The sequence below is a fragment of the Typopeltis vanoorti genome, chromosome 17 (genome assembly GCF_054136105.1).
Source record: "Typopeltis vanoorti isolate ZY-2024b chromosome 17, IOZ_Tvanoo_1.0, whole genome shotgun sequence".
Classification (NCBI taxonomy): Eukaryota; Metazoa; Arthropoda; class Arachnida; order Uropygi; family Thelyphonidae; genus Typopeltis; species Typopeltis vanoorti.
In genome coordinates, this window is record NC_143565.1 from 30,814,657 (window position 1) to 30,829,133 (window position 14,477).

General features: G+C 34.8%; 1 protein-coding gene across 4 annotated transcripts in view; it reads left to right on the top strand.

Moving 5' to 3' along the window:
* The window catches only part of l(2)gl (LLGL domain-containing protein l(2)gl), a 437,582-nt gene that overhangs the window by 75,916 nt on the left and 347,189 nt on the right, over positions 1 to 14,477 (top strand). For all 4 annotated transcript variants that reach the window (XM_090407678.1, XM_090407677.1, XM_090407680.1 and 1 more), the window contains exon 4: positions 10,558 to 10,639. In XM_090407678.1, the coding sequence (XP_090263804.1) occupies positions 10,558 to 10,639 (82 nt within the window). The remainder of the gene's footprint in view (positions 1 to 10,557; positions 10,640 to 14,477) is intronic.

Genomic DNA, 14,477 nt, shown 5'->3' on the forward strand with positions numbered 1-14,477 from the left:
CTGCTCAAGACTAAATGGTGATCACTTCCAATTTCAAATCCTCTGTACTCTCTAGTGTCTTTCGCCAGGGAGAAAACATCACTGTCAACAATAACATAGTCAATGAGACATTTCTTATTCCTTGTCTCTTCTCTTCATGTGAATTTGTGCACATTTTTATGTTGGAACATGGTGTTAGTAATAACCAGTCCATGTCCTGAACAGAAATCCAACAGGTATTTGCTGTTATTATTAGCTTTGCTCTTTTCTCCAAGTTTTCCCAAAATATTTTTGTATGTCTAACAATCATTTCTCACTCTGCTATTTAGTTCCCTAACAAGGACCAATTTTTCCTTTTTCATTGTGTCAGCTGCTTTCTCTAGAGCCTGAAAAAATTCCTCCACTTCTACATTAGTAGAACCTTCTGTGGGATTATAGGCACAAATAAGTTTCATTTTCCAGTTCCCCATTCTCATATTTGCCCACATTACTCTACTTGAGACTGACTGCCATTCAAGAAGATTAGCCTCGTATTTTGGGTTGAATACTATGGCTACTCCTTCTTTTCCGTGATTGTCATTGACTGAATATAACATTTTGTATTTATTGCTCAGAAAGATCTCGCCAGTTTTTGTCTTTTTTGTTTCAGTCACCCCCTATTATGTCATCTGATATTTATCCAATTCCTCAGCTAGCTCCATTTCTTTGTCATTCAGGCTTTTTATGTTGATAGTACTGATCTTGAACTGTGATGTTGAGTTGGTGTGTTTTAGGATTTGTTCCAGTAGCTGACTTTTCACTGTTCTTCCTGGCAAAAACAATGGGGGCCTTGTTTAACCAAGAGATGCCTCAGCAGGCATGAAATGTTGTCATGTACTATCATTTTATTTTGGTTTAAGCTAATAAGAATTCAATTTGGTCGACTAAATTCCAAATCGCCAGCCCATCCTCGTATGTTCAGTATCCAAGTAGATACCTAACAGGGTGCACCATGAGAAGGTGAGGATTAGATATTAGGTCAGAAGTCCTGGTCGGTTCTCCGCATTACTTTGAAGGCTATCTGTAGATCTCCTCTCAGTTATACAGCTTTGACCCTTAAGCACCCGTTATTCCTTGCCTCTTCTCTCCATGTTAATTTCTGCACATTTTTATGTTGGAACATGTTGTTAGTAATAACCAGTCCATGTCATTTCATGTTGTTAAACAAGTATAAAGTATTGTGTCTTGGCAGTGCATGTCCATTTATTTGACGGTATTAATTTGCAACACAGAATAATTAATATTTATTTAACTCATTTGCTGGTATTATATCCAGCTTCTTCAGAGAACAAAGACCTTTTGTCACAGTACACAAACAGCAACAATTTGGTTAACAGTGGGAACAGTTTAAAAAAATTGTAATGGACAACACTGTGAACTAAAGTCCTAATTGGAACTCTATTGTGGGATGAAAGGGGGAGGGAAAGTGTTAATTAGATCTTAAAATGTCTGTCCCCCAGATTTTTGGTAAATTGATACAGCCATACTTGTTAAGATTTAGAGAATGCTTTAAAGCTGCTAATTCCAAAAACAATTTCTCTGATTTATAAAGATTTCTGTGTAATACTTTTGTTTTCTTCCATTTGATCTTGTGTGAAGGGGTATCCAAGGCATGGTCTGCTAGTCTCGACTTTCCATGATGATAGTGCCAAATGTATTTTTTTATGTTCTACAAGGCAGATGTCAACAGTTCTTCCTGTCTGTTCATAGTAAGCCAGGTCACTTCATACACTCCTGAATGTGAACAAGGAGTGAGTTTGTTCTTAGGTGAATGGATGAGAGTTGCCAATTTGATATATAGCTTAAAAGTGGTGTGGAAGCTGCTATTTATTAAGCACTCTAGATATGTTTTCTGATGTGCCCTGAAAGTATGGGTGGTAACAGTTTTGCTGTAGCCTTGCATGTTAGGCAGTGAAGAGGATTTCTGGGGAGCACTTAGTATGGGGCACCATCAGTACTTTAGGAAAAATAATAGCTTCTTCCTCACTTACTGTTATGTCTGCCTGCACGTGTCTTGTTCTTAAGTTTCTTGAAAATGATAACGTGACGTTGCCGAAATATTGAAGTATATTAAAATCTTATTTTAATGCCTATACTAGTTGACATTGTAATTTCCTCAAATTACTTAGTAAAAAATGCATAACCAATGTCTAAGTCTTTCCACGACAATACGTAGTCTTTATTTGAGTTGTAAGTCAGCAGTTAGAATTGAAGGAAATACAGGAAGATGGTTTAATGTTAAATCTGGTGTGAGACAAGAATGTACATTATCCCCCTCTGTTATTCATTATCTATATGGATCACATTATAAAGGAAAATGGTATTAAACATGATATCAGAATTGGAGATGTTAATGTCAGCTCTTTGCTTTATGCGGACGATGTTATACTTCTAAATAAATTCTGCTACAAGTTTGTAAGATTCCCTGATTAAATTGAATAACTGTTGTAATAGATATGGTATGAAGGTCAGCATTAAAAAGACAAAGACAATGAAAATAGGTAGAATTGTTGAAAATGTCAATTGTGTTGTGAACGGAGAACCCGTGGAACAAGTAAAACATTTCAGCTACTTAGGCACGATTTTTAGTGAAGATGGTAAATTAAATATAGAAATAGACAACAGAATCAACAAAGCTGGTATGGTAGGCAGTCAGTTGAATAAATTCATATGGAATAAGAGAGAAATTAGTCGGAACACTAAATTAGCTGTATACAAGACAGTGTTCAAACCAGTTTTAACTTATGGATCTGAGAGCTGGGTCAGAAGTAAACACTTGACCAAAGACTAGATACAATGTGGAGAATCGACCAGGGCTTCTGACCTAATGTCCAATCCTCGCCTTCTCGTGGTGCACCCTGTTGGGTATCTACTTGGATACTGAACAAACGAAGATGGGCTGACAATTTGGATTTAGCTAACCAAATTGAATTCTTATTGGTTAAACCAAAATAAAAAATGATGGCACTGTTGGATTCTGAATATATATTGAGATTTGAGTAATTATTATTTGCTTCAGAATCCAACATGATCATCCATCACAAAGGCTAGACTTGTAAATATTATTTAATGTAAACAACTTATTTTACAATTTAATATTCATATAACTACTTTAATTTTGTCTAATATCTAATTATTTAATCAAAGATATATGTATTAATAATAAAAAAACTGTATTAAATATTATTAAGCTATTTTAATTATTACTATGTTAATATTATAAGAACTTGTATTTGATAATTTAACTGCGCATTAATTGAAATGTTAATATTCTCTATTTATTCCTATTTGTAGAAATTTAACGTTATGTAATAGCTCAATTTTATTATTTTGTTTGGTTGTCATGGAGACGTATGTAAGTGAGCGAACACGTTTTTTGGAACACCACGTGAGGAGAAGGCTTATTGAAAAGAGTTTTAGAAAGAAATCATGAAAATAATTTAGGCGGGAAGGATGGATATAAAAAAGGAAGAATGCTGAAAATATGGAAGAGAGATAGATTAAGAGAGAGAGAAAGGAGAGGATTGGCATTAGGTTGGAATCGGAGCATTCGGAAATCACAGTGCGATAATAGCGAGTCGGCAAGTCACTCAAGCTGCTAATAAAGTCTACTAGTCGAGAAGCAGTTAGCTAATAAGTTGTAGAATAATAATTATAGCTACGAAAAACAGCTGAGAGACTATTAAATAGACTAGCGATATTTGAATTGAGATTCAATTTCAGGGCCGACCTGTCAAGGACACACAGAATCTTGAAATAAAGCATCGAGTAACTAGCGAATAGTAGAGGCTGTATAATTGAAGTTTACCGTTAGCTGTGTTTAGAATTGTAGTGTCTAAAGAATTAATTGAATGCCGGAAGAGTGAACAACTGTGCATATAAAACCTCAAGTTAAGGAATTATTGTGTGTTGCCTTATTTCATGAGTGATCAGTCGTACTTCATGCAAGAAAGTTTTTTTTTTATAGTGACCGTGAATTAATTCAGTTAATGCTTTGAAGATTTATTTTAATGAGTGCCGATTATTGTTAAAAGTGTTTACGGTTATAAAAAGTGTTTGTGTATAAGTTGATGAAGATAGAAGATTATCGGTAAGATTATTCCAACCATTAATATTCCTATACAGAGAAGTGTGACAGTTTCATCTTAGAATTTCCTTATACTAATAGTAACTATTGAGGAAGTTAGCTAAAGTGTAAATTTAAAAGTGTTTGTTTGTGAAGAGGTAATACTGCAAATTTTATTGTATTTGGATCTTAAAGAACTGTGAGAAGACTGTATTAGAGATAACAGATTTACCATTGTCTGAGTTTGTATGATTGAACTTATCAGAGAAGCTAAAATGTTTGTGATATCGTAATTACTGATTCGAAGTTAAGTGTATAATTTGTGATTTTAAAATTAACTGTTTGTTTTTGTTAATCAAAAGTTGTATTTTGCCTGAATCTCTTTTACGGCACCATTCATAAAATATTCGAACCCAAGCGGGTGAATTAAGTTAGTTAAATATACTCGGCCAGTATATATATTAAGGAGAAATAATTGAAGGTTGATTTATCTTCAATTCTTGAACTAATTCAGATATAGAGTAGCGCAGTCTATAAATATAAATTTTCTTTATATTTGAATCAGAAATCAACTTGCAACCTATCAACTAGTTAAGAACATCGTAATAACTATATATCAGATTCAAAGTATAGATTGAGACAAAGTGGGATCCAACAGTACGACATGACAAAATTTCATGCTGGCTGGGGCGTTGCCCGGTTAAACAAGGTCCCCGTTGTTTTTGCCAGGGAACCAGGGCGAACAACGAAAAGTAAGCTACTGGAACAAATCTGAAAACAAACCCCAACTCAACATCACCAGAGTTAAGGATCAGTACTATCAACATAAGAAACCTGAATGGCAAAGAAATGGAGCTAGCTGAGCAATTAGATAACCAGATCGACATAATAGGGGTGACTGAAACAAAAAAAAGACAGAAACTGCTGAGATCATTAAATCCAAAATGTTATATTCAGGCAATGACAATCAAGGAAAAGAAGGAGTAGCCATAGTATTCAACACAAAATACGACGCTAATCTTCTTGAATGGCAATCAGTCTCAAGTAGAGTAATGTGAGCAAATATGAGACTGGGGAACTGGACAATGAAACTTATTTGTGCCTATGGTCCCACAGAAGGTTCTACTAAGGTAGAAGTGGAGGAATTTTTTGAGGCTCTAGAGAAAGCTACTGATGCAATGAAAAAGGAAAAGTTAGTCCTTGTTGGGGATCTAAATAGCAGAGTTCGAAGTGATTGTCAGACATACAAAAATGTTTTGGAAAAATTTGGAGAAAAGAGCAAAGCTAATAATAATGGCAAATATCTGTTGGATTTCTGCTCAGGACATGGACTGGTTATTACTAACACCATGTTCCAACATAATGTGCACAAATTCACATGGAGAGAAGAGGCAAGGAATAAGAAAAGTCTCATTGACAATGTTATTGTTGATAGTGATGTTTTCTCCCTGGTGCAGGACACCAGAGTGTACAAAGGATTTGAAATTGGAAGTGATCACTATTTAGTCTTGAGCAGGATAAAGTTGAATTTCATATTGAAAAGAATAACATGTAAGAAAGTTTTAAAGTGAATGAAAGTTGAGCAGCTCTCAGATGTGAACTGTAGACTTAAATACACAAACATCATTCAAGAAAAAATGAAAGAGTTTGAATATAGGAACCAAACCTTGGAGATTCAGTGGCAAGCCCTAAAGAAAACACTGATTGATTCAGCCAGAGAGGCATGTCATGAAGTTGTCTGCAAGAATAGAAAAATCAGGACTCCGTGATGAACACAGGAAGTTAAAGAGGCAGTGAGGGAAAAGAAGCAATCATATCAAAAGTTCCTGGCAAATAAGTCAGCTTTTGCTCTTAGAGAATACAGAGACAAATGTAAGAAAGTGAAACACTGTGTAAAACTAGCTAAACAAAAGTCATGGGAAGACTTTGGTAAGAACATAGAAAATAAATATCAAGAAGGCGGCAAGATATTCTGGAGTTTGTCAAAGAAGCTCAGAAATAGAGAGTGCTGTAAAAGGAATTAGAGATGATAAAGGTGACATGAAAACAGGAGAAAAAGATATCCTGTATGTATGGAGTAATTACTTCGAAAAATTCGAGGGACAAATTCTAGATGATTGGAGTAGAGCTCTCATAGTACCCATATATAAAAAGGGAAATAAAACTGAATGTGAGAATTATAGAGGTATTTCCCTACTGAGTGTTCCTTGCAAGATCTATGCAAGTATACTTGAGAAACGGTTGAGAAGAATTGTGGAAGAAAAGCTTGGTGAAGAACAAGTTGGATTCAGGCCAAATAGAGGCTGTTAGGATCAGATCTTCACTTTACAACAAATAGTCGAGAAAGCATGGGAATATAACAAAGATCTGTATTTAAGTTTTGTCGATTTGGAAAAGGCATATGACAAGGTGCCAAGAGAGAAACTATTCAATACGCTACAGTTATATGGTGTCAATGGAGATTATATCAAGCAATACTTAGTCTTTATTTGAGTTGTAAGTCAGCAGTTAGAATTGAAGGAAGTATAGGAAGATGGTTTAATGTTAAATCTGGTGTGAGACAAGGATGTACATAATCCCCCCCCCCCCCCGTTATTCATTATCTATATGGATCACATTATGAAGGAAAGTGGTATTAAACATGATATCAAAATTGGAGATGTTAATGTCAGCTCTTTGCTTTATTCGGATGATGTTGTACTTCTAAATAAATCCACTACAAGTCTGCAAGATTCTCTGACTAAATTGAATAGCTGTTGTAATAGATATGGTATGAAGGTCAGCAATAAAAAGATAAAGACAATGAAAATAGGGAGAATCATTGAAAATGTCAACTGTGTTGTGAATGGAGAACCTGTGGAACAAGTAAAACATTTCAGCTACTTAGGCACGATTTTTAGTGAAGATGGTAAATTAAATATAGAAATAGACAACAGAATCAGCAAAGCTGGTATGGTGGGAAGTCCATTGAATAAATTCATACGGAATAAGAGAGAAATTAGTCAGAACACTAAATTAGCTGTATACAATACAGTGTTTAAACCAGTTTTAACTTATGGATCTGAGAGCTGGGTCAGAAGTAAAACACTTGACCAAAGACTAGAGACCGCAGATATGAGAATCTTGAGAAAGATAATAGGCGTGAACAGATGGCATCAATGGCAATATCATATTAAAAACGAGGATATTAGGAAAGAACTTGACATTGTCAACATCCAGGAATGAGTGAGCAGAGCTAATCTCAGGTGGTATGGTCAATTAAACAGAATGGCGAAATAAGTGTTCTCTGCCAGGTTGGTAGCAAAACGACCCAGAGGAAGACCAAGAAATAGGTGGATTGATACGGTACAATTAGATGATAGAAATATAAGATCTAATAATGTTGGAGTCTTGACAAGTAACAGACTGATTTGGAAGAAAATTGTAGATAGAAATTAGTAATGATGTAATTTTTTTCATGTAGTACTATCATATCCTGTACACCACTTGAGGACACATGGCAGGAATTTGAAGATGGATATTAGGAATGAACTTGACATTGTCAGTATCCTGGAATGCGTTAGCAGAGCTAATCTCAGGTGGTATGGTCACTTAAACACAATGGGCGAGGAAAGATTAGCAAAAGATGTGTTCTTTGCCAGGTTGACAGGAAAAATACCCAGAGAAAGACCAAGATATAGGTGGATTGATATGGTAAAAAGTGCCATAGAAGATCAAAATATAAGATCTGATAATGTTGGATTCTTGAGAGGTAACAGACTGATTTGGAGGAAAATTGTAGATAAGAAGTTAGTAATGATGTAAATTTTTCATGTAGTACTCTCATATCCTGTACACCCCTTGAGGGTATATGTCAGGAATTTGATGATGATGATTCAATAAAATATTACAAACAGGAGAGATCCCAGATGACTGGAGAACTGGAAAGATCATCCCAATTAAGAAAGGAGACAAAAGAGGCTGCAGAAATTACAGACCAATCAATTCACCCCCTCATACCTATAAAATATTCATAAGAATTATACAAAATAGATTAAAAAAACACCTATGAAGAAATGATAGGCATAGAACAAGCTGGTTTCCGAGGAAACTATTCAACATTAGACCAGATTTTCACATTGCACCAACTAGCTCTGAAAAGTGCTAGTTGATGCAAGAACTATATTGTTTTTTTGTGGACTTGAAACAAGCTTTTGATAGCATGAACAGAGAAATTCCTTCTTAAAGTTCTACTAGAAAAAGCAATAGACAAATATATAATACAGTTTTTGATAAAATATTACTCTAAGACAAATGCAATATTTAAAAAGCAACACTCACAATAGAACCCATTGCGATCCAAAAAGGAGTAATGCAGGGATGCCCATTATCCCATGCCTATTCAACATATATCAAGACGAAGTTGTAAAGAAGACAATAGACAATGGGCCTGGAATCAACGTCAATGGTTTAAACATAAATAATATCAAATATGCAGATGATCTCGTCCTTATTGCAAGAACCCCAAATGAACTACAAAGGTTTGATAAACAAGCTAAACGAAACCTGTAAAACATTTGACATGATAATAAATATACAAAAGACAAAAGTGATGAAAATAGGGAGGAACAGAACTACCATCGCAGCCACCCTAAATGGAGAAAATATAGAACAAGTAGACAACTTCATATGTCTTGGATCAAAACTAACAGAAGCAATAGATGAACTCAAAACAGTCAAACAAAGAATAGCGATAGGATGGACCACCATGGGAAAATTACATTAAATCTGGAAAACAAACAAGATATCTAAGCAAGTCAAAATCAAATTATATGAATCAATAATTATACCAACAGTCATCTATGGAGCAGAAGCATGGACAGTTAAGAAAAGAGAGGAGAAAAAACTGCAGGCACTTGAAATGAAATGCTTAAGAAAAATAAATAGAACAGGTTGGATAGAAAAGAAAACAAACAGCACAGTCAGACAAGAATTATTGTATAAAAGGACAATAATAGAGAAAATTAGAAAACAACAACTGAGATGGTTTGTACGCATGGACACAGACAGACTTCCTAACGTCCTAATCAGTACTTTTCCAACTGAAAAAAGAAGGCCTGGAAGACAAAGAATTATCTGGCTGAAATTAATAAAGAACATCTTGGGATGAAGAACATATAAGGAACTTTTTCGAACAGCAAGCAATAGAGAAGACTGGAAGATCCTGCTCAAGAGAAGATTCAACCCATCTTAGACGGAAGAGAAGAAGATGTATAAAATCATTGACAGTTTCTCTCTCTCAACATCCTTCAAGGGAAGAATTCCTTATAATTCTTGTTCCATTTATTATTATTATATCACACCTCCAGGGAGTCCAAAGACCCATCAAGGGAAGGGCATCAACTCTACAACTCTTTGTCTCAATGCTCTACAAACCTTCATCATCTAACACCAATGCCATTTACCGCCGACTACCACCACTAGTGCTTTCACAGACGATCACAAACATTCATGCCCACATTGGGATTCGAACCCGTGGCCTTTTTGCTGGAGAGTGGATATGCTAACCACTCGGCCAACCAGGCCGGCATCTTTATTACATCTTTATTAATTAATAAAGATTATATTAATTTATATATAATTTATATATATTATATTAAAATATTAATAAATAAATAAAAATGATTACATCTTCATTAAATGATATAAAAGATGTTTCTGAGTTTGTAGCAAAAATTTTGAAGAAATTCCAACTCACTGCTATCTTCAGACCCATTAACCAAATCTTTCTCCAAATAGGTAAGTTCGAGGAACATGATAAATACCTGTTTACCATGTTACAATATCACATTTATTTTAATTTACAGGAATAAAGGTTACATGATATTTTCATTATCTTTATTCAAGCATGCGTAAGCTAAACAAAGGGTTTTTACTGAATGTGGAAGAATCTTTTCATAGAATCAAAGTAAACTTGGGAGTTAGTAGCAGTTTTTTCATCAGTATACTTCCTGAGAGTGGAGAGTTTGAAAATGAATCAATTAAGACATGGTATTGAAGCTAGTGAGACCCTCCTGCAAGAATTGCGATTCATTGCAAATCTGTTGTTTGTGAGAATACAACATTTTAAGAAATGCTAAACATCTACAAATATTTTTTTTTGAGAATGTTTATCTTGTGATATAAGTATCTGTATCAATATTTATATTATTGTATAGACATTTAAGTTTCCATGCAAATCATTCAAATAACAATAGATGTTTTAACTTTTTGTGTATTTATGAATTGACCTAGCATAAAAATTTGCTCAGAATTAAAACTATATAATCTGGTTAGAATTTGAAATGCTAGTTGCATTTCAAATTCTATGCTACTTTCCTCTATATAGGCTGTTTTCTTAAATATAAAATAAATTTATGGGGTAATTTTCATAAGAGCCAAAAAGAAATTGTTTAGTTTCTTTCTTGATTAGATTTCTTGACAGAACTGTTCAGATATGGTGCACCTGGAGTAGAATTCAGTGGGCAGCACAAAAATGAATCTCAAGTTAAGCAGCTATTCTTTCTTCCTGGGCAGGTGAGTTTATCTTTGTTGTGTAAGTTGTTCACATTAGGTTTGGTATTACATTTAAAGTATTGTAAGTCTGAGGTCTGTTTTTGTAGTCAGTATCAACTGTGAAGTACTCCAAACCTCAAATAGTATTGCTGTATTAATTTATCAATGCTATTTTTTACTGGACTGCCTTCAGTCCAGTAACTATAGACTACATTAAATTCAGCCCAGAAGGACTTGGAGAGGATGATAATTTCTGTTATTAGTTATTGTTGCATTTTTGAATTGTTTCCACATGTGATTGTTTATACTTTGGGCTGGTTTGAAATCCAGCAAAATATCAATATTTTATTACTCATGTTGATGTTCAGTGGAGTAAACACACCTTTACAGATAAGAATTGCTAATAAATTATTAAGCCACTATTTTGCCTTCATTGCTAGGGAATCTTCATGGGCATTATAGAATACGACTAAGCATGTGCATGTGGACACGCCAGTGGGAAAGCAAACAGAGTGAGTATAAAAGAGGGGATCTTTTCAGTCCTAACTGGATGCACTGATGGAATCTTGCTGTGAAGGTTTGGCAAATTTTAATTCTAGAAATAGTCTCTTCCATTTACATCTGCTCTTGTTTAAAAGGAATGTTTTGTTCCATTGGATCCAGTGATTTGTATCCATGGCATGGCATGGTCTGCTACTTCAGAACTACTGTAGTGCAGTTAGCTTCTTTCTTGAGGTGAAAAGAAAACTTAATTACAATTTGTTTTGGTAATAAATGAGTGTTTGTGCCTTTTTTTTGGCTAGATTCTTGAATTTTTGGATATGGCAAGCCTTCAAATTTTTAAAATTGTTTTTGCACTGAAGTGTTAGTAGTTTGTGAGAATTGTCTAAAGCTCGGCATTTTATCATGTTGAACGGCTCGTTCTGCAGCACTTCGATAATGGCGTATGTGTTGGCCAGTATGTCCAACACAAACAGCACTATCCATGTACAGTAAACAACTATTTATCTAACCATAGCAATTTGATGGTCATTCTGATGATTGCAAATTGCCTTCCAAACATGGTTTAAAAGTTGGTTGACATGCAGAAGTTGATTTAATTGAAGGGTGGATAAATGGTAAATTAGTAACTGATTAGTTAGTATTGTAATATTAGTTATGAATTGTTAACCAAAATTAAATATGCTATTATAAACTATTAATTAAATTAATTAATAATTATCTCTAGGTGTTGTTTTTCTACTGAACATTAACATGAGAGATAATCAACATCTTAACATCCATATCAGATTAGTGATCTTACATGAAAGTGATATGCCATGCGAAGCATAATACAGTCATACCCCGACTTACGCGAATCCGGAGTTACGCGGTTTCATATGTACGTATTCTGGCCCTGCTTCACGCCTCACCACTAGTCGTATCTTTCCGGCGCTGGACGCATTCGCCAGTGTCGCACATAATGTGAACATGTACAGACATGTTTCATGCGGTCTCCATTCATACAAGATTTTTATAGTCTACAAACCTTGCGATTATTTAATGTTATGTTCTTGATAAAAATTTTATCACATAAAAAATAATGTATTCCAAAGGAAGCAAGTCAGATTCTTCTACAGCTAGCAAGAAAAGAAAAACATAGACTTTGGAAACAAAACTCAACATTATTATGTATTTTGAAGGCAGAATGAAAATTTGTGAGCTAGCAAAGAAGTTTGATCTACAGGAATCCACAGTGAGAACAATCATAAAAAAAAGGTTTACAGATTTTGGAGGACATAGATTCTAATGAGGAACGAATTGTAGCCACAAGGTAAGGAATAAAAAAATAATTAGATTGCTATGATGAAATTTTGCGTGACAAGAAAAAGACATTATGCCATCAGACGAATCTATTAGATTTTATGAAACCATTGACATCGAAATAACTTTCTTTTTTTTTATGTACGCAAAACTACAATTATGATTATATTTCTTAAAAAATATAGGTGTTTTTGTAAACCTTTTGGTCCCAATTAACTAATATTTTGTATGTCATCATCATCATCAAATTCCTGCCATGTACCCTCAAGGGGTGTACAGGATATGACAGTACTACATGAGAAAATTACATCATTACTAACTTCCTATCTACAATTTTCCTCCAAATCACTCTGTTACTTGTCAAGACTCCAACATTATCAGATCTTATATTTCTATCGTCTAAGGCACTTTATACCGTATCAATCCACCTATATCTTGGTCTTCCTCTGGGTCATTTTCCTGCCAACCTGGCAGAGAACACTTGTTTTGCTAATCTTTCCTCTCCCATTCTATTTAAGTGACCATGCCACCTGAGATTAGCTCTGCTAACGCATTCCTGGATGCTGACAATGTCAAGTTCTTTCCTAATATCCTTATTTTTAATATGATATTGCCATTGATGCCATCTGTTCACGTCTCTAATCTTTCTCAGGACTCTCATATCTGTGGTCTCTAGTCTTTGGTCAAGTGTTTTACTTCTGACCCAGCTCTCAGATCCATAAGTTAAAACTGGTTTGAACACTGTCTTGTATACAGCTAATTTAGTGTTCAGACTAATTTCTTTCTTATTCCATATGAATTTATTCAGTTGACTTCCCACCATAAAGCAAAGAGCTGACATTAACATCTCCAATTTTGATATCAGGTTTAATATCACATTCCTTCATAATGTGATCCATATAGATAATGAATAACAGAGGGGATAATGTACATCCTTGTCTCACACCAGATTTAACATTAAACCATCTTCCTGTACTTCCTTCAATTCTAACTGCTGACTTACAACTCAAATAAAGACTAAATATTGCTTGATATAATGCCCCATTGACACCATATAACTGCAACGTATTGAATAGCTTCTCTCTTGGCATCTTGTCATATGCCTTTTCCAAATCGACAAAACTAAAATACAGATCTTTGTTATATTCCCATGCTTTCTCGACTATTTGTTCTAAAGTGAGGATCTGATCCTGACAGCCTCTATTTGGCCTGAATCCAGCTTGTTCTTCACCAAGCTTTTCTTCCACAATTCTTCTCAACCGTTTCTCAAGTATACTTGCATAGATCTTGCCAGGAACACTCAGTAGGGAAATACCTCTGTAATTCTCACATTCAGTTTTATTTCCCTTTTTATATATGGGTACTATGAGAGCTCTACTCCAAGCTCTACTCACTGAAGTGCAGCCACTGTAAGACTCTTATACCACCATACTTAAGCATTTCTGGTCGAATATCATCTACTCCTGCTGCCTTTCCACATTTCAAGCCTTTGATGGCTTTTTCTACTTCAAGTATGGATATGTATTCCTGACTGCATGCCTGGTCAGTGTTTTTTATCACCGTGCTATCCTCACTGCTTGTTTCATTTAGCAGTTTTTCAAAGTAATTACTCCATACTTCAAGGATATCTTTTTCTCCCGTTTTCATTTCACCTTTGTCATCTCTAACTCCCTTTACAGCACTCTTTCCTCCATTCCTAAGCTTCTTCAACAATCTCCAGAATATTTTGCCACCTTCTTGATATTTATTTTCTATATTCTTGCCAAAGTCCTCCCATGACTTTTGTTTAGCTAGTTTTACACACTGTTTAGCTTTCTTACATTTGTCTCTGTATTCTGTAAGAGTAAAAGCTGACTTATTTGGCAGGAACTTTTGATATGCTTTCTTCTTTTCCTTCACTGCCTCTTTAACTTCCTGTGTCCACCAGGGAGTTCTGATTTTTTTATCCTTGCACACAACCTCACCACATACCTCTCTGGCAGAATCAATGTTTTCTTCAGAGTTTGCCACTGAATCTCCAAGGTTTGATTCCTGTTCTCAAGCTGTTTCATTTTCT